A 21,444-nucleotide genomic window follows, 5' to 3' on the forward strand; every position below is an offset into this window, starting at 1 on the left:
ACAGGTTGCGGTTCGTGCTGCAGGTTCTGTATCTGAGATGAGGAATCTGTGGGATAAATGAGCGGGATACTTTATGTTTTTTAGTGTCCGGCATCAATTTTTGCCTCCCATTGAAGCCGCAGCGAATATCAATGTCCTGCTTTAGTGTTCCACAAGGGGGCGGAAGATGAAGAGGCACATATGCACCTTGTAAACTTAGCCTAAGTCTCCACCATTACCAAAAATACAAATAGCTCAACTAGTGGATATTAAAGGGGTTCTCCGGACAGTCTAGCGTCACCTATTTTATCCAGAGTTCTGTATGCCATGAACCCTTGGCATCTGCGCTAGATATACCGCTGGGTCATGTGATCAGAGCCACAACCCAGCCTCGGAGACACTCCATCTCCTCCCTGCTAGTTACCTGTACAATGGGGGCTGGCCAGTGGTGTAACTAGGAATGGCAGGACCCCGTGGCGAACTTTTGACATGGGACCTCCTCAAAGAGGGGTACATGGGCGTGCAGGCTGTTTGTGAATAAGAGGGTGACGTGGGGTGCAGGGTGTGTATAAGCAAGAGGGGAAATGGGGGTGCAAGTTGTGTGCGAGCAAGAGGGTGATCTGGAGGGGGGAACCCCAATTCCACCACACTCTTGCTGATCCACAGCCTGCACCCCATTCCCCCTTTTTTCTCACACACAGCCTGTGCTCCCAGGTCACCCTCTTTGCTCACACACAGCCTGCATGCCCATGTACCCCTCTTGCTCACACACAGCCTACACCACACATTCCCTCCTCTTGCTCATATAGGGCAGAATGGGGAGTGCAGACTGTGAGAAAGAGGGGTACATAGGTGTGCAGGCTGTGAGAAAGTCTGCACCCCCATTCCTTCCTTTCTCACACACAGCCTGCACACTCATGTACCCCTCTTCCTCACAGCCTATAACCCATTCCCCCCATTGTACACTGACCTGTACAATCCAGGTAGCTCCGCCCACAAAAGACACTGAGTCTATGTTAGTACTGTAGATTAAAGGACCTTTGATGACGTCATGATGTCATGTCTCAGGTCCTTCAATCTACTAGTATAGATGCCGGCACAGGGCCTGGGGACAGCGGGCAGGAGATAGAAGTTTCTCCTGCCCGCTGTAACTAGGCAAGTGCTAAGAGGCAGCAGGGGCCCGGACAGCAGGCAGCCCCTGCTTGGGTGCAGTAGTAAAGGCAGCAATTGCTGACTTTACTACTGTTAAAAGATGGACTGTGGAGGAGGCAGCTCCTCTCCATCTTCAGGCAGCCCCCGGCGCTGCAGTAAATAGGGCCCGTGTTTCCTTAGCGGAGCGCCGGCATGACTGCCAGTTGTAGGTGGTCCAGGAGGTGAAGGGGGGATGTCTTACTATCGGGGAAACAGGGTAGTAAGGACTGTAGAGGTCCCAGATCTACTCCTAACACTGCCTTCCCAATCGCTGTGTATACAGCAGTCAATGAGCGTAATGTAATAATTTAATTAAATAATTTGTCAATAAAAAGCCCTTATTAAAGGGTTTAGCCCCACCTCCATCAATACCATGCAAAATAGAAATTACCATAACGGAGAGTAAAGACATTTTTAAAAAGTTTTTTATTAACACATTCTGTTTTTTAAGTAAACAAAAAAAAAAGTGTAAAACAGACACATTTTCCCTCCTCTTTTGTCTATATTTTCCCGGATGTAAAAAACGTTAAAACACATGCAAAAAAAAAAAAAACGAACATATAAATAAATCCCTATGTGTCACCGAAAGGGCTAGTTCACACGTGAACTGCCCGCGCGGGTTTTGACACAGAGAGAGACGCGGCGAGACGCGTCTCTCTCTTGTCAAAACCCGCCCGCCGCGACCATCGCTGTCGCGGCTTAACCCTCTGCTGTCGGCTCAAATGAATGAGCCGACATAGGAGGGAGCTGCCGGGGGCGGAAGCCGCGCGGCTGAGCCTGCGCGGCTTCCGCCTGAAGAAAGGACATGTCCTTTCTTTTCTCCGCTAGCAGCAGCTCGCCGCTAGCGGAGAACAGAAGCCCGGCGGTCTCCATAGACCACCATTATAGGGGGAGGTTTTGGACGCGAAATCCGCTGTCAAAAACCTCCCCTTATACTCACGTGTGAACTAGCCCAAAAAAAGATGCAGAAATTAGTCGAATAAACCAAATGATAAAGAAGATGTTATAGCTCTCAAAACAGCACATACAAAAAAAAAAGAAAATATGTCTGGTCCTGAAAACTGGCCTGGTACTGAAGTGGTTAAAGTGTATCGGGAGCACGGTGGCTCAGTGGTTAGCACTGCAGCCTTGCAGCGCTGGAGTCCTGGGTTCGCATCCTGCCAAGGACAACCAAACTTCCTTCTTTCTCTTCTGTTCCTTAGCTGCTATGGACTCCTAGTATATCTTCTCTTCTCAGCATATGTGTGCCTACGTCTGTAATATATTACTGTGTGTTATCCTGTATCTGTATTACTAGGCTGCTATAACATACTGAAATTTCCCCACTGTGGGACTATTAAAGGATTATCTTATTTTATCTTAAGTTCATTGCTCTCATGTAAGGACTTATCCCTCCCTTCTGTCATACACTTAAGGAGGACTTTTAACATCCACATCGATGTGCGGTATTATATACCGCCAGAAAGCGTATAGTGCGAAGAATTCAGCGCAGTATTGGCTTTGTCAGTATGCACCCTGGTGTTAGAGCTGACCCATTGTCAGAAGGGCGGCATCATTGCTAGGCTGTGGGGATGACGCTGAGCTGTAAGGCCCCCTCCACCCATCTGAAAGTAGGGACATATATGTGCCGAAATTGACGACCCAATATCTCCAGCCCTGGGGCGCATTCCAGGAAAGCCAAAAGATGACTACCCCGACATCTAGCAGACTAGCACAGGCGTACCTATAGGGGATGTAACAGTCACACTCACTACCATCCCCTGGACCCCCTGTGGTCCACTATTACTATTACTATTCTAAATGACCCAGGTAGCGAGCGGCCCCATGACAGATATTACATTGGGGCCCAGGAGCTCGAGGTTACTCCTCTGTGCACGGTATATTGTCTTCTCGCTGCCAGCTCCTCCACCCCTCATTCCTCCCTTATTATGACTAATTCCCTTCAGTACCTGACAACTATTCAGGTTGGCACACGCATAGGAAATGTAAGTGACACATATTTCTTCACGTTCGCGAGCTTAGTGTTCACTTCAGCGACTATAAAACACAATAAACAATAACTGCTGCAGATTCCTCCGTGCTCATGAAATCACAGGTACTATAGGTGTCTATACTATTACCATGTGTGCAATGTCACAAAGTCACACAAAGGAGGGGCCCGATAGCTCCAGGGGCCATAAATGGGATTGTAAAATGTACGTGCTTTGTGGGCACCTCGGCACTGGAATTTATTACATGCGTTTTCCCAAAACATAACTCCCAACTGTTTCTCATTGACAGTCCAAAACTTCACGTCACTTCCCGGTCAAGTCATTGTAATTTGAGGTACTTACAAAGGGTTATGATATAATATCAAAGTGGTTGATTTGGTGCATGTAAGTAGGTACACCTGATCACAGGTGGGAAGTTCCCGAATATGGGCTGGGTTAGGGTTCCTTCAAAAATTGCTCATAAACAGGACCCCTTTGTCAGACACTTGGAGGATGATAGGTGAGTGTGGAAGCGGAGTCCGGCATTATGGCCACATGTGCATGTGTGGCAAGTGGGTGGGTGCTTGGATCCCTGATATAGGGCTTTATACAGGTTTTTTGCAACTTGCACGTAACATGGGCCAAATTGCATGTGAAGTATCAATGAGTTTTGACATAGTTTGGTGCTCGCTGACACCATTACATGATCTGATTCACCCTCAGGCCACTATTGGTTTAGATCCCATAGTATAGTTTAGTATGCCCTATTTCAGGTAGATGGTCATCTATGTCATGACCATTCAGTGTACCAGGACCTTCTAGAACAGATTGGGCTCTTTGGAACCTACTCTAATAAAGTATTCTGTACACACAGAGGCGGTTCGCGGTAGAAATATAGGCGTTATATTAATGATAGTTATGGACACCGAGGAAGGAGTGAAAGTGACAGTAATAGAGAGAAAGTAGCGAGCACAGGGCGTGGGTGAGATGGGTGTGAAAAAGGCAAGCTGCTAACAGGGTCATTATGGAATTAGAGAGCTGGCATCTGTTAACAAGATTGTGTCTGCGGTAATCGGGGAGGAGAGACCTGTCAGACAAGTGCAGGATACTTATAATAGGATGACTATGAGATGAGAGGTCTAAGCACTGCAAGTATGCACAGCAAAGTCTAATGCAAACACTAGCCCTTACTGCACTACGTCTCTCCTCCAAGAATTTACTGACACCTTATGCAACAAAGAATTTACTGACACCTTATTGCACTGTGACCTAGCCTTCAGTAAATAATTCTATATCCCTTATCATATAACAACTCAGCATGATGCTGTTCCTCTCTTACTCCTCCTAGACATTTGTGAATAAATTGGCAGGGTGTTACCTGTTGGCGGTGTGCCCTACCTAGCGCGATACGGTCTAATCATTGCTGTGTAAGGACACGCCCCTTTGACAAAAGTAGTGCTGATGCCAGGTTGTCAATTTATAATTTCTAGGAGGAATTACAGAGGGACAGCAGAACACTGAGTTGCAATGGGGAATACAAGTTTGTACGATCATTTTTCCAATTTATTGGTCAAGTTTTCAACCGGATTTTGCTGCCAAAGACCAAAGTTTATATTAAAATCCGCAGGTCTCATCACATCTTATTGTCATCATACGTTAGCTTTCGGGTTTACGTTCCTAGGGTCGGCTTGGGGACCCAATAAACGGAAACCCTATACAATTACAAAGCGGTAACCTGCAGAAACCTGAGGACCCCATAGACAATAAACAGAGACCCCGAACGCTAGTGTGAACTGACCGCTAGTTCTATGACCATCTTGAAGGATAATGACATTTCCGTGAAAATACTCGGGGTCTCGGGGACTTAAAGGGCCTCTGGACAAAAAAAGATGACGCCGGCTGTCAAAGAGACAGCAGGACAGGAGGGGAGAGCTCTAATAAGTCATTGTCAGTAGAAACAGCTGAGGGCTGGATTATGGACTAGCTAATCCGATCCTCTTTCCACCTCGGACTCTCCCTGCTCCCTTGTCTGACACTGGGAACCTGCGGGTCTCTGTCTCTCTCACCCCCCCAAATCCAGCCCCTCTTGGGGTGATACAAAGGGGCTCTTCAATCCCCTTTCCCTAATCCTATTTTCAGGATGGCCCTCTTCAAGACCAAATTTACTTTTCAGAAGCGGGTGAAACTAGCTCAAACTCTATGGCTTCTATCCTGGATCAGTGTCCTTATAGGGTGCGTGACCTTTGGATTGGGGATCTTCCTAAAGGTACAACTATGGATACACAACGAGGTGATGGACAACACAGTGGCCCATTCCGTTCCCAACACGGTTATCACAGCTGGACTTGTGGGTGCCATCCTTGGTCTGTTCGCCGGGAAAATTAGTCAAGATTCGCTTGATATGGCCAAATATCCGCGCTGGAAGACTTTCCTGCTACCTTATTTTTTCATCTCTCTCCTGAGCTGTTTGCTTTGTCTGTCCGCTTTGTTCATCAGTGTTATATTGAGAGGAAGCCTGGAGGAATCTCTGAAGATAGGACTGAGAAACGGGATCAGGTTCTACAAGGACACGGACACTCCAGGCCGCTGCTACCAGAAGAGGACAATTGACAAGTTGCAAATGGACTTCCAATGCTGCGGCAACAACCACTATAAAGACTGGTTCGAGGTGCAATGGATCAGCAACCGCTACCTGGACTTCTCCTCCAAAGAAGTCAAAGAGTGAGTCCTTTACTATATTCAGCAGTAGAAGTGTGATATATAACATGGTGGTCTAAAAATACAATTTACTAAAAAAAATTACATCGTTTTTTCCACTGGAATGTTTAACATAGTACGAGCTTTTTGGCTAGGTTTGTCTCATATGTATATGCAAAGTTATTGGAATATAATCCTATGAATACTCTCCAGTTTGTAGCATTAGCAGGGGTGGTCTTTAGTTAGCTGGAGCCCCCCACCCTCTACATACATAGAAATGCTTTGTCTACATGTGCAACTAATTATTCTTCTCCCCCCCCCCACCCACCCCCAGGATCAACTACCCTACGCCGTCCCTGATATAATCTCACTCTCCCCTCCTTCAGATATCCCCGGGTGTTATCTCCCTCGCATCCCAGTTATCATCAGTCCTTTCACTCTTTCCTGTCCCCGGGATCATCTAATCGGCGCCCCAAATATGACCGACTCTTCACATCCTATAGATTTTCTCTCTATTTTTAGCATCATCTCCACCCAACTCCGATAGAGTTTCCTCTTCAGTATTATGTGCCCCCTTAGGTCTCACACCCTCTTCATCCAATATCATCAGCCCCTCGCCGCTCCAGCACCATACTCCTCCTCCAGTATTGCCTCACCCTTCGGGATCACTTCCCTTCTACCAGTCTCATCTCCCACTCTTGTATCACGCCCTCTGCTCCCAGTTTCGGGGGTACCCTCACTCAGTATAATCTCCCCCAGCATCTATCCCCTCCCCATCTTCCTGATTACTTCCCTTTCTACTTGTATCATCTCCCCCTCCCCTGGAAGGCGACTGCGCCACCTAGTTGTCACATGTCACCATTTCTTCACTGTACATTTGGAGCATTGTGATGTAAGGATATGTTCACACTACAGAATTCTGCACCAGTATTTTTATGCCAAAAAAGGACAAATGGAATTTTCAAGGAACAAATATAATGGGGGGATTCAGTTTTGGGCCAATTGTGTTAAAAAAAAATGTCAATTTTGAGAAAAGTAGGTGAAGTCGGGCTGGTAACAAGGAGGGCTGGGAGTGTTAAACCCTGACTGGTGTAGGTTTCAGTTCTGGCACATTGGATCTTCTAAGATGGAGCCGTGTAACAATTCTGGCGTATCTGTGGTCAGCGCTTATTTATTAAGACCACCGTATCATGCTCAGCCTTAATAAATTCCCTCCAATGTGTTTTGGTTCAACTCTTGGTTTTATCTCACAAATGTAGGTATGCCGGGGTTAATAAATCTCCCCCCCCCCCCCCCCCCGGTGCATGAGGCGCCAGAATTATTTCCCAGCTGTGGCGCTCTCTTGTGCACCAGAATTGAAGTCTATACCAGTCACAAACTGCTGTACATTTCGGGTATTGGTGGAATTTACCGCAGATTCCGACCCCGGATCCGTGGCAGATTCTACCTGGAATCTGTCACCCATTGTTTTCAACAGGAGGCAAAGATCGCAGCAGGACGCGGAAAAATTAAGCATCTTGTTGCGGATTCTGTGGCTGATTCAGTCCATGGGGTCAATGGAATATACCGAAGCTCTACATCGGCATCCCATCACGGCTGAATATACAACAGCGGAAAATGGAGAGGAATTGCTCTTCATTTTCCGCTGTGTGAGCATAGCCATCTTGTATAGTTCAAGCCAGTTTTCTGGTATGAGTTATATTAAACTAGCAATACCTGCGACCCCCGCCTTCCTTGCACGACCCACCTGCAGCGTGGCTCTGGACCCTCCCTTATTGTCTTGCGGCTGCCGCTACCTCGGCCTCCTCTTCTCCCCCTGCCACTAAACCCTGCCTACCCCCTCCCCCCCCCCCCCCCGACACCCTGGTGTCCCCTTCCCCCGCCCCGCCTGCTCCTCTCCCCCCCCCGCCTCGTACCGCGACTGCGGCCTCCCCCTCCTCATGCCTCCCAGACGCGACTCTAGTGAGCCCCCCCCCCCCACTCCCCTGGTGGGTCAAATTCCACTGCAATCCGTTGGGGCACTTTGGCGTGAATCGGGAACAAACATCCAAACACACAAACTTTCACCTTTATAATATTAGTAGGGTAGGATATGTGGTGTCGAGACTTCCTCGCCCTGGCCTGCCTTGGTATCTGCCCAAATTCATAGAAACAGGGAAGTGGGGCTCAGGAAGAGGAACGTGGTGCATCTTTGCCACAAGGAAGGGCTGTGCACCAAAGACGCACCACAACAGTCCCCATCATACACCCATATTCTGATGTTAAGGGAATAGTAAATTCCCCCAATGTCAGATACTCTGTAACCTCCTCCCATCTAATATTGGCCTTATCTTATAGGTTCTCTCCCTATATCCGGGGTTGGCAACCTTCGACTCTCCAGCTGCTGTGATTCTGCAACTCCCAACATGCTCCATTCACTTCCATCAACAGCAGAGCAAGTATGCATGCTGGGAGTTGTAGTTTTACAACAGCTGGCATAGCGAAGGTATATAGGGCACTATATACGGTTTGTACACAGCAGATAGATGTCGCAGAATATACAACATACATTGACTGTATACACTGCAGATATACAATCCGCCTCGCAGGTCAGTTTCCACATTATATGGATGAGATTTCTTTGTCCACCTGCAAATCCAATATCTGCAGAGCATCGCACCGGTGTGGACATCGCCTTCCCTGTATATTTGCCTCCATTATGCAGCATCTGACCACATTGACTTTTTAGTTCCTCATTTTCCTGTTAATTCCATTACAAGGGCCAGAGGCCAGGAACTCCGATTCTGCTTCATCTGGCAGGGCTCGGGCGGTAAATTCAGTCCTGTTATTTCAATAGACGTTAGACGCGAACCATCGGCCTAGATGTCAATACCCTAAATCGTGTCTGTTACTAAAATTTGCAAATGAGGAAGTGGAAAAGTGTCTATCGGTGCGACCTGGCAGAGAGGCCCTATTGTGCAAGAAGTCAATATTTGTAGACTGTTACCATAGGAACTTGAGCAGAAATTAACACAATTACATCATTTTCCTTATTTTTAGATTTTTAACCCCTGTCATTTTTGTCTTCGTTGTTGCAGCCGCATTAAGAGCAACGTGGACGGCAGATACTTGATGGACAGCGTCCCATTCAGCTGCTGTAACCCCAGCTCTCCCAGACCTTGTATCCAGATGCAGATCACCAACAACTCGGCCCATTACAGCTACAACTACCAGACGGATGAGCTAAACATTTGGGTGAAGGGCTGCCGGGAAGTCTTATTAAGCTACTACACTGGGATTATGGCCACCAATGGGGCGGCTGTAACCTTGTATTTCCTTATCCAGGTAAGGGATAACTTTACAGGCCCAGATCCGAGCAGTGAACGGAATCTTAGGTGCAATTTCTCATCTTATTGTCAACTAGGTGGCGCTATATAAGAATAAAAAAAGTGAAAAAGACAAGGGGGAGGGATTTATCCGCACCAAGAATAGGCCATATTCTTTGCAGACTGTAAACCCTCGCAGACAGAGACTTCTCGCCCATTGGGCAGAGTGGCCACTAAGTTAGTTTATTGTACTCGCTTTATGGTACGTATGTTAATGGAGCGGTGGCTGCGTGTTCACACCACCATTCACATTGAATACTACAGACTCCTATTGTTGTGTTAGGGTATGTTCAGACAGGGTTTTTTGGACCGGAACCTGAAGTGGAGGCCGCTTCAGGTTCCGGTCCAAAAAAGAGGTAGCCGCGACTGAATGCCAGGGGAAACTGCATCGACATCCAGCCGCATGCTCCACTCCGGATTGGGCAAAATGAACGGGCCTAGTCCGGAGGAGGGAGTGTCTTCAGGCTGAATCACAAGGCGAAACAGCCTGAAGAATGAGCATCAATGGCGAATCCTGACCAAAAATCTCCGTGAGCTTACCCTCACCATTGAGGGTCCCATTTGTCGGATCCCAGTGAGCAGACACGTAGATCTATTGTTTAGTTCACCAGATGGAGAACAATCGCTGATCGCCAGATGTCTAAGAGGTTCCTGACAAAACTCTCCATAGGTCATCGTCCAGTGACCATATTACACCAGTGTTGTCAGCTAATAATTTCCATAGTGTCAGTGATCATATAGGAGGATGACCATACAGCACATTGTTCTTGTATTGTATCTTTGTTAAAGAGTTTACTTGGCTTGAGCAATCACTGCGCCAACTGTAACGTCTACAGAAACCACATCCTGTATACACTGGGCTATGTCCGAAACGTCTCTTTATCAGATTAAAGAAAACCCTCCAGCACTAAAACACAACTCATCCATGACAGTAATGTGTAAGTCCGAGCAAAGGCTTTGTGAGCGATGACCATGACAAATCTTACCTGGTGTCACGTCATGGAGGGTATTCATGGACAACGCATTTTGGTTGTTGGAGCACCACTGATTTGGATAGGTCATAGATATATTAAAAACAGCATGGCATCTGATCACTGCCCTGTGCACCCTGCTCTAGGCATGGCATGATGTCTGATCACTGCCCTGTGCGCCCTGCTCGAGGCATGGCATGATGTCTGATCACTGCCCTGTGCGCCCTGCTCTAGGCATGGCATGGTGTCTGATCACTGCCCTGTGCGCCCTGCTCTAGGCATGGCATGGCGTCTGATCACTGCCCTGTGCGCCCTGCTCTAGGCATGGCATGGTGTCTGATCACCGCCATGTGTGCCCTGCTCTAAGCATGGCATGGCGTCTGATCACTGCCCTGTGCGCCCTGCTCTAGGCATGGCATGGTGTCTGATCACTGCCCTGTGCGCCCTGCTCTAGGCATGGCATGATGTCTGATCACTGCCCTGTGCGCCCTGCTCTAGGCATGGCATGATGTCTGATCACTGCCCTGTGCGCCTTGCTTTAGGCATGGCATGGTGTCTGATCACTGCCCTGTGCGCCCTGCTTTTGGCACAGCACTGTATATCAGGTTTGCTGGGAGTTTTCCATCAAAAAATAAAGCACAGACTACTTACCCTCCCTGTGACCTGGAGACTTCACCCACCAGGCATTAGTTCTACTTTCCCTCAATAACAATATATGGCTCCCATCCAGACTACAGATATTTCCCTGGCACAGCACTGCGAGTACACGTTGTTCATATCACTTGAATGATCGGACATTGGCTGTGTTTGGCCGCTCACAGACATCTGCAGTCGTTCAGGTCGCAACAGCATTATGTCCGCATTTTGGTACAATCCCTTTAAGAGGGCAAGGATTCTTAATGGTACATTACCTTTATCAGATCAGAATGGTATATATTAGTATATAGACTGTATCTTGTGTAACATGTCTGGGGGTCTTCTCTCTTTTCAGGTATCTATCCTAGTAAGCATGCGTCTCCTCCAGACGTCAATGGATAAGATTACTGGCGCGGAGGATGTGGAGACAGATTCAGAAGGATTTCTTCTGGAGAAAGGTTTAGGAGAGACCATCAACAGTGGTCTGGAGAAAACCAAAGCTCTCTTCAAGTCCAGTACTGAGGAAGGAGGAGGAGAGCAGGCCGGAGCCAGCTAAACGGAGCGCTGAGGGGTAGACGGGGCAGACGGTGTATAGACTGTAGAGAGCCGCTTGTGTAAATTACTTACCTTATGTCCAGAAGACTCAAAGGTCCCTACCCCGATATATACACCAGCCACGGAGATGTGGGATATGTTATATCTGAAGGTTATATGGGAATTTGGGGCGGAGGGGGGGTCACACAGTAGCTGCCAAAATGTAGCTTAAGCAGACGAAAATAAAAAAAAAAGACTGCAATACAATGTCTTGATCTGTGGAGGGTGAGGGGGGCTGTGACTACCACATATACGGTGGCAAACTATTCCTCGCCCGGCTAGTAGCCCTTACAGGGATTGGCAATGAAAGTTTCCTTTTCCCCTCTATAGGATCTGTTCCCAAAAAAACAAAAAAAAAACCCGTAATCCACGCCAGAAGTAAATCCGTAGCACACATGATAGCACACTGGAAATATATCAACGCCACAAGTATATATGTTGTAAAATGTTTATTTGCTGAGTGAACCCACAAATCCCACATATATATTAAATAGAAAAAGACATGACATGAATGGCGTAAAATCATATAGACTCGCAATAAATTAGAGACATCTATACAAAAGGAACATGGAGAACATACGTGTCTGGCATGAATATTACATGCACGACAGATATCCTCATATTATCCATAAGGGTAAGGGAGACCCCAAAGCAGGTCCCCTCAGTGATAGCGTCTGTATGTTGTCCTCTAATATGTGGGAGCGCTGTCCCTTACAGAGACCCCTCAGTTACCTACAAGGTGTCCGTAAGTTATTATTAGGGCGCTTTCACCTAAAACCCTCCACTTCCAATAAAGTGGGAACACTAACGCTTAAAGGGATTGCTCATTTTAATACGACTTTTGCGTACAATAAGGCGGCCAGTGATATATCTTTAGCTCCAATGTTCTCCGTTGCCCTTAGTTTATTACAGATCTCCCTGGTTTCCCACTGCGCTTCTGTGCTAACATGGCTGCTGATGGAGGAGCACATGACCAAAACTGAACAACAATGCACACGGTTTATGTGCTCGTCCGCATGCTATGCAGTTCAATGGAAGCCACTTGTGGACGGTCTGGTCACATGCCATGTTGGGACGGGAACGCAGCAGAAAGAAGAAGGAGCCCTTAAAGGCTGGGTACACACTAGTGTTCGAGTCTGCGTACGAGACCCTGACCCAAATTCCATTTAAAATCAGTGGAGAGAAAAGTCCTGCTTATTAAGAACAGGGTTCTCGTTTTTTATGTCCCCAAAAGATGGAAACCTGAACACTAGTACGAACCTAGAGTAGGAGGAGGTTCACACGGATACAATTCTGATGTGGATTCTGCCTCAAACTCGGCTCCAAATTCGCGGAATCCACCACTTTAGGTAACTGATGGTATCTTACAGACGCCCTGAATTACAAGGGGGTCTATGTAATGACAGACTCACTCCCTGTTTGGGGGTCACCATCAGACCCCACAGCAGCACATGGGGACATAAATCATGGCAACAAAGTACAAGACGTCACATTGTTGGCATTAGGACAATAAGAAAACCTGGGGAGAGGACACTTCTTAAAAAAAAAATCCCAGCAAAAGACAAAAAAAAACCCCCAAAAAAACACAACAGTAAAATCAAAGCTATACCTGACCTAACACAGAAAGATGGATCTTTGTGAAAATGAAAGAAAAAAAATAAATTAACCAGTGACATTTATTATGTGGTGAATCTGACGGACGGCTGCGGCCTCAAGACACTGTATGGACTGACGGATGTTCATGTACTATATATATACTGTATATTGTCTTCAATGTGGTTTTGTTGTCACACTATCCCTTTAGCATAGGACTACTGGCTGTTAATAGGATATAAAATGCTTTTACAAGCTGTGAAGTCTTTGTGTTATTTTGGGATACAAGTTCTCCATAACCCTCTATCCCCTGGCAGGGCACTAAAAATGAATGCATCTTAATGTCTGGATGTTGTGAACAGGACAAGGCGCCGTCCTACAAAGGTGAGAGGTCTATTCTATGCACCTTTATATCCCGTGCACATGGCCATGTAATGTTTTTGTACAGAGTTGTAACAGGGCTGCCATAGTGGCCACTGATCTGACTCTGATGGCCATATACTACAGCAGTGTAGGGATAACACCCCTCTATAGTGGAAGGAGTTAAGCTGCATTCACACATGTCTGGTTTAATCCGTTCTTCTACACCGTCGCAGGACCAGAAGAATGGATTAAACAATAAAGACGGTCCATGAAATAACAGACAACAGCTGACCCCAAGGGACCCCATTGTCCATTATTGTCTTACAGATATTGCCAGATGTTACGTTTGGTCATATAGGACTCCCATAGAAATGAATGGAGAATGCTGAGAGTTGTAGTTTCGAGGTTGCTGATCCCTGACTCTGATATTCTAGTAACAGTATCCGTGTATTATAAGTCAGCTTGCACCTCGCTCTCAATAGAAGTATTATGGGGAACTAAAATCCTCACTTTTAGAGGATAATGTAACACACAGATATTCTAATACAAGGATAGGCAACCTTCGGCACTCCAGCTGTTGTAAAACTACAACTCCCAGCATGCATACTCGCTCTATTGTTCTTATTACACCCATGGAAGTGAATGGAGCATGTTGGGAGTCGTAGTTTCACAGCAAATGGAGTGGCGAAGGTTGCTGCCCCGTTCTAATAGGAGAGGTCTAGCAATGGCCGCCCTGTCACATGATTTCTGGTGATGATGATCAGACCTAAGAGACCTTATAGACTATCCTTTCCATTACAGTGACAGCGACACATGTGGATCTGACATCTTATGATAAAATACAGTCACGTATTTGTGCTTACATTACACAATAATTTTAGGGTCTGACCCCTTCCCCTGCTTCTCCAGTAAGTCTTCTTGCTTGAGTTTAGGTTTCTCGGTTCTTGTGTGCCACACCCAGATCTGTAATGACAAGAGGCATCTGTTATATACAGGATATCAGGAGTGACAGATGGCAGGCGCTATTGTGGTTTATAGCAGCCTCACCTATGGAGGTAGACCACTACGACACATATGCTGTCCTGGCCAGTGTATACTGTGACTACGCTGGACACGGGGTGGCATAGATCGAAACAGGATGCTGAAGACAGAAACCTCCTGCTTGATCTTGATACAAACCCACATGACAGATGATAAGTGTATGACTGCCGGAGCCCCACCAATCCCTAAAACAGGGGTCCGGAGCCTGCTCTAGTCAATATCTATGGGACCGCCGGAAATAGCTGTGTGCTAACCCCACTAGTATTAATGTGCACGTGTGACCCCCTCGCTACCCTAAACCCCTGTGGAATGGAGATTGGAAGATTGGAAGATTGTACGTTCTACGTCCACATACACACCTTAGTGCAATTATCTGCTTTGGGCTCCAAATCTGCGAGGGTGACCAATGGCCCCAGAAGGCTGCTCTCCAGAAAACCCCTCTCCGCATTCGGGTCAAACTGTGCTTTAGGATGACTCAGGAGTAGAGACAAGGAGACTGCAAATCCAGCCATGTCTATGGGGAAGGGTCTGTGCGTCTTCCAGGCTGTGTGAAAGCCGACGACTTTGCCTCCGGCGACCAGTGGACCTTCATACCGGAGCCCTCCAACTAGCCCAACGGGCCAGACAGATACTTTCTGTGTGTTACGCATCTATAGAAGAAAAGAATATTCACATGACTGTATGGCAATAGAAACAATCTGAGGCTGCGGCCTCTTCCCTGTGCCGATGATGTCATATTTGTCGCTTACGTGGTACAACAGCAGCTCAGCCCCATTCAACTCAATGGCTGAGCTGCAAAATACCAAGCCCAGTCCCTATGTAATGTGCAGTACAGAAGCTTGGAATTCAGTGATGAATCTCAATTGCTCACCTTAAGACTGTGACCTCTAAATTGAGCTGATCTGTGGGGGTCCTGGGCATTGGATCTGCGCCTATCACATACTGAACACCTATGGATTTGCACTCTGTGACCTTAGGCAAGCTTGGTACATACAGGCAGCTCCGTTGGATGAAGGCCATATTTTACGGAGTGACACGTCCATGTTTTTGTGCTGTTATTTTATTACACTTGTGATAACACATACGGTTCTGTATCTTCTATGTTTGTCCTAGGACAGGAAATACATGCGGTCTACTCACAGCTTAGGAATGTGGAGTAAGGTGGAATAAGGAGACATTGATACTGTCCTAGCAAACACTTATCTGATGCTTAAAGGTACATTGGGTTGGCTTTAATGCCAACATCCCATGTTTAACCCCATATAGACCACCACCTGGTCATAGTCACTCATTTAGGTTTACCCATTTTCATTGCTTCCAACACATCAAATTGGAGAACTGACTCGTCACTTGCTGCCCAATTGTTCACGTCACTTGTCAGTGACTTTAATAGTAAAGGTTTAACCAAGCTAAAAATATTCATCGGGATTTTGTTTTAGGTCATAATCGCCTAACCCTAGTCCGACACCCTCAAGGATCAGCTGTTCTTAGAGAGTTAAGAAGGATGCAGACAGCGCCGTTATCTGTGTAGTGGTCAGAACAGGTACTGCAGATCAGTTCCCATTTACTTTTATAGAGGCTAAGCTGCAGTGACTCCGTTTAGCCACTACACAGAGAACAGCGCTGTCTGCTCCCTGCTCCGTTCTGAGAACAGCTGACAGCTTAGATAGATCGATCATCAAAACTTACCTCCATAAAGAGTTTAATACTATAGGTGTTGTCATCATCAGCGAAGTACACAACCCCACGATCCTTGGACGACCTGTTCTCACGCAGCCAGCGTAATGCCTCATTGCGTTGTTCCACTCCACGTGGCTTTAGCCAGTTAGGGTCCGAGTCCTTCAGTTTCATTGCTGGTGGGGTCTGTACATGTAGGTGGGTGTACTGCAGCTTACTCTGGGCCAGCAGATCAGCCACCAAAGTAGTGCGCTCTGCGGCGTCCTCCACCAGAATCCAGTGAAGAGCAGGAACAAGAAGTAATGTCTGACATAGGCGAGTGAGTTCGGCACGCTGATGTGGTCTGACAGGGACAACACAAAGCAAGATAGGGATTATTGTAGTGCCAGAGCATTGTTATGTAGCGGTATAGCTGTGCCCATCAGAACACAAGCATAATGGATCCTAGTGGATCCCATACACATCCATGGGAATCGTTTTTTAACTTGGTATACAGAACTGCAGAGCGCCCTATCTGCCAAGTGCAATGGAGACTGTGATGGATGGAATGATGGCATAAATGGGCTTCACCTAAAACCATATACACACTAGACATAACATGGAAACTCTGCAGGTACTGCCTAGTCACACAGGGCACATGGATACCAGAACAACCGCTATACCACCCTGTCATATATGTACGGACCATAGCACCAGGACATTTATAAGATACGAATGAACCATTTCATTATTTTATTTTTTTCCTATCAGTATGTCTTTTTGTAGAATGGGAGGAAATCCACGCTAACACGGGGAGAACATACAAACTCCTTACAGATGTTGTTCCTGGTGGTATTCGAACCCAGGACTCCAGCGCTGCAAGGCTGCAGTGCTAACCACTGAGCCACTGTGTTGCCCCAGACCATTTCATTGTGTTACACAGATTCCTGTCCTTTCTTTAGCCAATTTTTGAGGCATTTTGGCCGACACCTTTAGCTAATCTAAGGTCAAACATTGCAATACTGAATGTAGCTTACCTTGAATACGTTGGGGTTACTACATATATCACTGGCAAGTTCTCCCTTTTGCGAACATCACTGGGAACGTTCATTGGATGGCTACAGTCACATTGCTGACCTGCAAAATAACCAAATGTGAATCAGTTGATCGAGGAGGTGCTGTGAGTAAGAAACCTTTTGACCCAATATTGGTGACCCTTGCTAGAGATAGGTCATCAACATTAAAGTCCCAGAAAACCTCTGCCGCCCATGGAAATGGTTCAGTCCAACAACGTGACCCTCAGACCAAAAAAAGTTCAGGACCCCAGTCTACAACAATGGCTTCCAGTATGTGGTTTTTAAGATGTTGCAAAACTACAATTCCAAGCAAGCCATAACCATTTGCAGCCAACCAGGCATTCTAGGAGTATAAGATTTGTTTAAATTGGTGACACCCAGAACCCACACCGATCAGTTGATCTGGCTGTTCTATTCACAGGATAGGTCACTAGTATCTGACGATTGGTGTCTGACACCCAGACCCCACACTGATCAATCGGTCAAGCCAGGTCCTGGTGCTGAAAGCTACTGGATAGGATGCAGCCAAAATCAGCACCATTCCTGTTCAAGTTGCAATAGTGGCACTGGGGTCCTGTGCACGGGCTTCCAGCACAGGGATGCAGCTGGATCTGCTGAGCAGTGTTGGTTCACCATCTACTGGATACGCATGGACTATCCTATGGACTGGACATCATTGTAAAAAAAAAAAAACAAACACCTGGAAACCAGAAAACCCTTAATAAGGCCAGGGCCATATGTAACATAAATGCTGAAAAAAATCGCAGCATTTTACAATCCCTGCAAAGTGGAAGGCAATCTAGCAAATTCCATCACACACTGCAGAAAAATAACCACTGAGTAAATGCTGCGATTTCCAAAAACATTGCGCTTTCGGAAACCACAGCATGTCAATTATATCTACGGAAATGCTGACGGTTTCCCTATAGGTTCAATTGAAGCAGAAAGTCCACAGAGGAAAACTCTGCAGACCTTCTGTGAAAAGCGGTACAGGAAAAAAACGTGCAATGCGTTACTGCCGTGGTTTTGCCCGCATCGCTTTTTGGTTGCAAACCTACGGCTCTCCAGCTGTTGCAAAACTACAACTCCCAGCATGCATACTTGCCCTGCTGTTCTTGGAACTCTCATGGAAGTGAACGGAGCATGCTGGGAGTTGTAGTTTCACAGCAGATGGAGAGCCGAAGGTTCCCTACCCCTGACCTAAACTTTAAAACATCTGGAGACCATCAGCTTAAAGCACATTATGCAGGCGAGATGATGACGCACCAAGTTGCAGTAACGCGTACAGGAGACCAGCACTGGACACCACAAAATACACCAGGAAGATGTTCCGCAGTTTCAACCTCATGGTGAAGAGATGACAGACGCAAGCATCTGAAAAAGGGAAAGGGAACATGTAGGGGTTATTAAAGCTGTCCAATAGAGATGCAATGGAACGCTAGATCAGAGCTGTTGCAAGACTACAACTCCCACCTGCAAGTTACCAGGGCATGCTGGGAGTTGTAGTTACTTAGTGACGAGTGATAGTATATTGCATAATGCACAAGGGTTATAGACAATGTACCAGTAATTTGCAGTCTGATGCTCACAGGCTCATGAAGAACTACAACTCCCAGAATCCTTCACCTCTTGTCTTGTTGTTAAATTCTCAATGATCTGTGCAACATTACAATAGCAGCTATAAGGACCAGTGCCCGGCAATATACTGAGGCCAGACATCATTGTACCAACTAAACTTCCCCGGGTACAGCTGGTTATTGTCACTGCAGCTATGAGGGCATGCTGGGAGTTGTAGTTTGCACCCCTGCTGTAGTGATCTAGAAGCCACATACGACATAGTTACCATATACACATCAGGTTATAGTCGCCTTGTCAAAGCCAGAGCTGGGCATGAAGTGGCCGCCTGTGCCCGAGCCCCATCCCCCGGTGACAGCAGCAATACCAGGCGAGCCCCGGAGCGATGGAGAAGGAGGCGCGCAGCTTGATGACGTCAGCGCTGTATCAAGGAATGCCACGTGGTACATAGTGTGAGTGCGGAGATGCTGCAGGTCATGTGACCACAAGCTGTGCAGGGAAGAGGGTGGTCGGTGGGCCCTGTAAAACACTGGGGTGGGAGTGAGGGGTGGAAATGCTTTGTATAGGTGGGCTAATGCTGAGACTAAGGCAGACACACAGGGGCAGGTATATTAAGCGTCATTTGGGGTACAGTGCGCCTTCTGGGGGCTTGTTTGCACCTTGCGCCAAATTTCTGACACATTTGCACTTTTTCTCCGGATGTTTTTCATCCCTTGCTACTTTTGCAGGGAATATGGCCGAAGTGAAGTTTCTCTTCTCGCCATATTTATTACTTGCATCTATTTACAAAAGCGTAAATGCGCTCCTATACACGGACAGCGTAACAAAACCACATGGGAATCACAATTCTATGTGCTACATGGTGTGCAAAATTTATGACGCAAGCGTGTCTCTTTAGAAAAATAGGCGGTACTATTCCGTTATCGGGCCAGCAGCAGCGCATTTCAGCACCAGCTTTCGGGACAGCAGTTCAGTTCAGCAGCGGGAATTACAATGACATCCGAGGACTGCTGGCCCGATGCTTGTGCCCAGTAGCCAGTACATCAATGACCCCCCCTCCATCTCCTCCTCCTTCCAGTGCTGCCCCCCAGCTCTCCTTACATCTACCCCGTACCCTCTCCCCGCCACATGACTAAGCCGATGCTGGCCCGATGATAGAGGCCGTGCTTGTGTGTAGTAGGCAGTACATCGATCGATGCCCTCATCCTCCTCTTCCTTCCAGTGCTGCCCCCCAGCTCTTCTTACATCTGCCCCGTACCCTCTCCCTGTAATAGGCCTCACCGTAAATCTTGAGCAATGAATGCTACTAGATAGCCGCCGGACGCTGCAGAAAGTTTGTCCCTCCGGCTCGCTGTAGCTCACCGTTCCTATAGTCGGCGTGTTTCTTGTCAGGGCCTGGATTGAGCCCCGGTGTCTTTCCTTTCGGTCTCGGTACTAGCGCTGAGGTGAGGCCTAGTCGTGTGGCGGGGAGAGGGTACGGGGAAGATGTAAGGAGAGCTGGGGGGCAGCACTGGCAGGAGGAGAAGGATGGGGGAGGGGGGTCATCGATGTACTGGTTACTGGGCACAAGCATCGGGCCAGCAGTCCTCGGATGTCATTGTAATTCCCGCTGCTGAACTGCTGTCCCGAAAGCTGCTGCTGAACTGCGCTGCTGCTGGCCCGATAACGGAATAGTACCCATGCTCTAATAGAAAACCATTAAAACTTTATTAAAAGAATGATCGACAAGGCAAATAGTAATAACAGATCCACCGACAGAAATTAAATGGGTAAAGATGGATAAAACCTATATACCAATTATACTAGTGGGAATAAAAGTGACGCAATCATAAGATCATGTAATAATAAAGCGTAAAAATGTAGAGAATTCAGGGGCCACACGGTGGCTCAGTGGTTAGCACTGCTCCATTGCAGCGCTGGAGTCCTGTTGTTCAAATCCCGCCAAGGGCACAAAACCATCTGCAAGGAGTTTGTATGTCCTCCCCGTGTTTGCATGGATTTCCATCCCATATTCCAAAGACATACTGATAGGGAAAAAATGTACATTGTGAGCTCTATGTGGGCTCACAATCTACATAAAAAAAAAAAAAAAGTAGATAATTCATCATATAATGTGTATGAAGGATCAATACACATCAAGCCAAATATAAAAAATATATATACAATAAATCAATGATATACAGAAATAAATTAAATAGTGCAAATGTGCCCGAGTGCACAGTCAGTGGCGTAACTACTGTGGAGGCAGCTGCCACAGGGCCCGACACATTAGGGGGCCCGGTGACAGCCGCTTCCGCTGCGGATTTTTCTTTTTTCTTAATAGGCCGTTACCGGCTGGAATCCAGCTGGTAACGGGCCCTATTTACTTACCAATACTGGCTGGGCCGGGATAGGTAAGTGACACCGCGGGCCCCGCAAAGACTATTATTATACTCGGGGGGGTCTTTGCAGACCCCCAAGTATAATGATCAGAGGCCTGGGAGAGGTAAGAAACATAAAAAACTGTGTTACTTACCTCTCCAGGCTCCCGGCAGGCTTCGGCCTAGTTGTCTGACGTCCCATGACCCCGGCCTGTGTCCCGGGTCATGTGATGTCCGACGTCATTGAAGAATGCCGACGGCAGAGAACGACAGCGTAGAAGACGGGGGACAGGTAAATAACAGCAGTTTTTCATGGTTTTATTCCCCCGGGTCTCCGATTATTATACTCTGGGGGATGACTTTACAGTGGGTTAGTC

The 21,444-nt window shown here is 47.1% G+C and overlaps 2 protein-coding genes across 2 annotated transcripts; one reads left to right on the forward strand and one right to left on the reverse strand.

Annotated features, from left to right (window-relative positions):
- Positions 1-5,129: 5,129 nt before the first annotated feature.
- On the forward strand, positions 5,130-11,735 carry ROM1 (retinal outer segment membrane protein 1). The gene is made up of 3 exons (XM_075281188.1): positions 5,130-5,861; positions 8,915-9,161; positions 11,165-11,735. Exons 1-3 carry the CDS (start codon positions 5,281-5,283, stop codon positions 11,363-11,365), a joined length of 1,029 nt encoding a protein of 342 aa, XP_075137289.1. The 5' UTR covers positions 5,130-5,280; the 3' UTR covers positions 11,366-11,735.
- Positions 11,736-11,837: 102 nt separating this feature from the next.
- Positions 11,838-19,116, reverse strand: B3GAT3 (beta-1,3-glucuronyltransferase 3). The gene is made up of 6 exons (XM_075281189.1): positions 18,976-19,116; positions 18,399-18,506; positions 17,094-17,193; positions 16,090-16,420; positions 14,760-15,050; positions 11,838-14,322 (listed from the first exon to the last, which is right to left on the reverse strand). The coding sequence occupies exons 2-6, from the start codon at positions 18,478-18,480 to the stop codon at positions 14,224-14,226; spliced, it is 903 nt and encodes a 300-aa protein (XP_075137290.1). The 5' UTR covers positions 18,481-18,506; positions 18,976-19,116; the 3' UTR covers positions 11,838-14,223.
- Positions 19,117-21,444: the final 2,328 nt, after the last annotated feature.

Source organism: Leptodactylus fuscus, chromosome 7, assembly GCF_031893055.1.
Source record: "Leptodactylus fuscus isolate aLepFus1 chromosome 7, aLepFus1.hap2, whole genome shotgun sequence".
NCBI lineage: Eukaryota > Metazoa > Chordata > Amphibia > Anura > Leptodactylidae > Leptodactylus > Leptodactylus fuscus.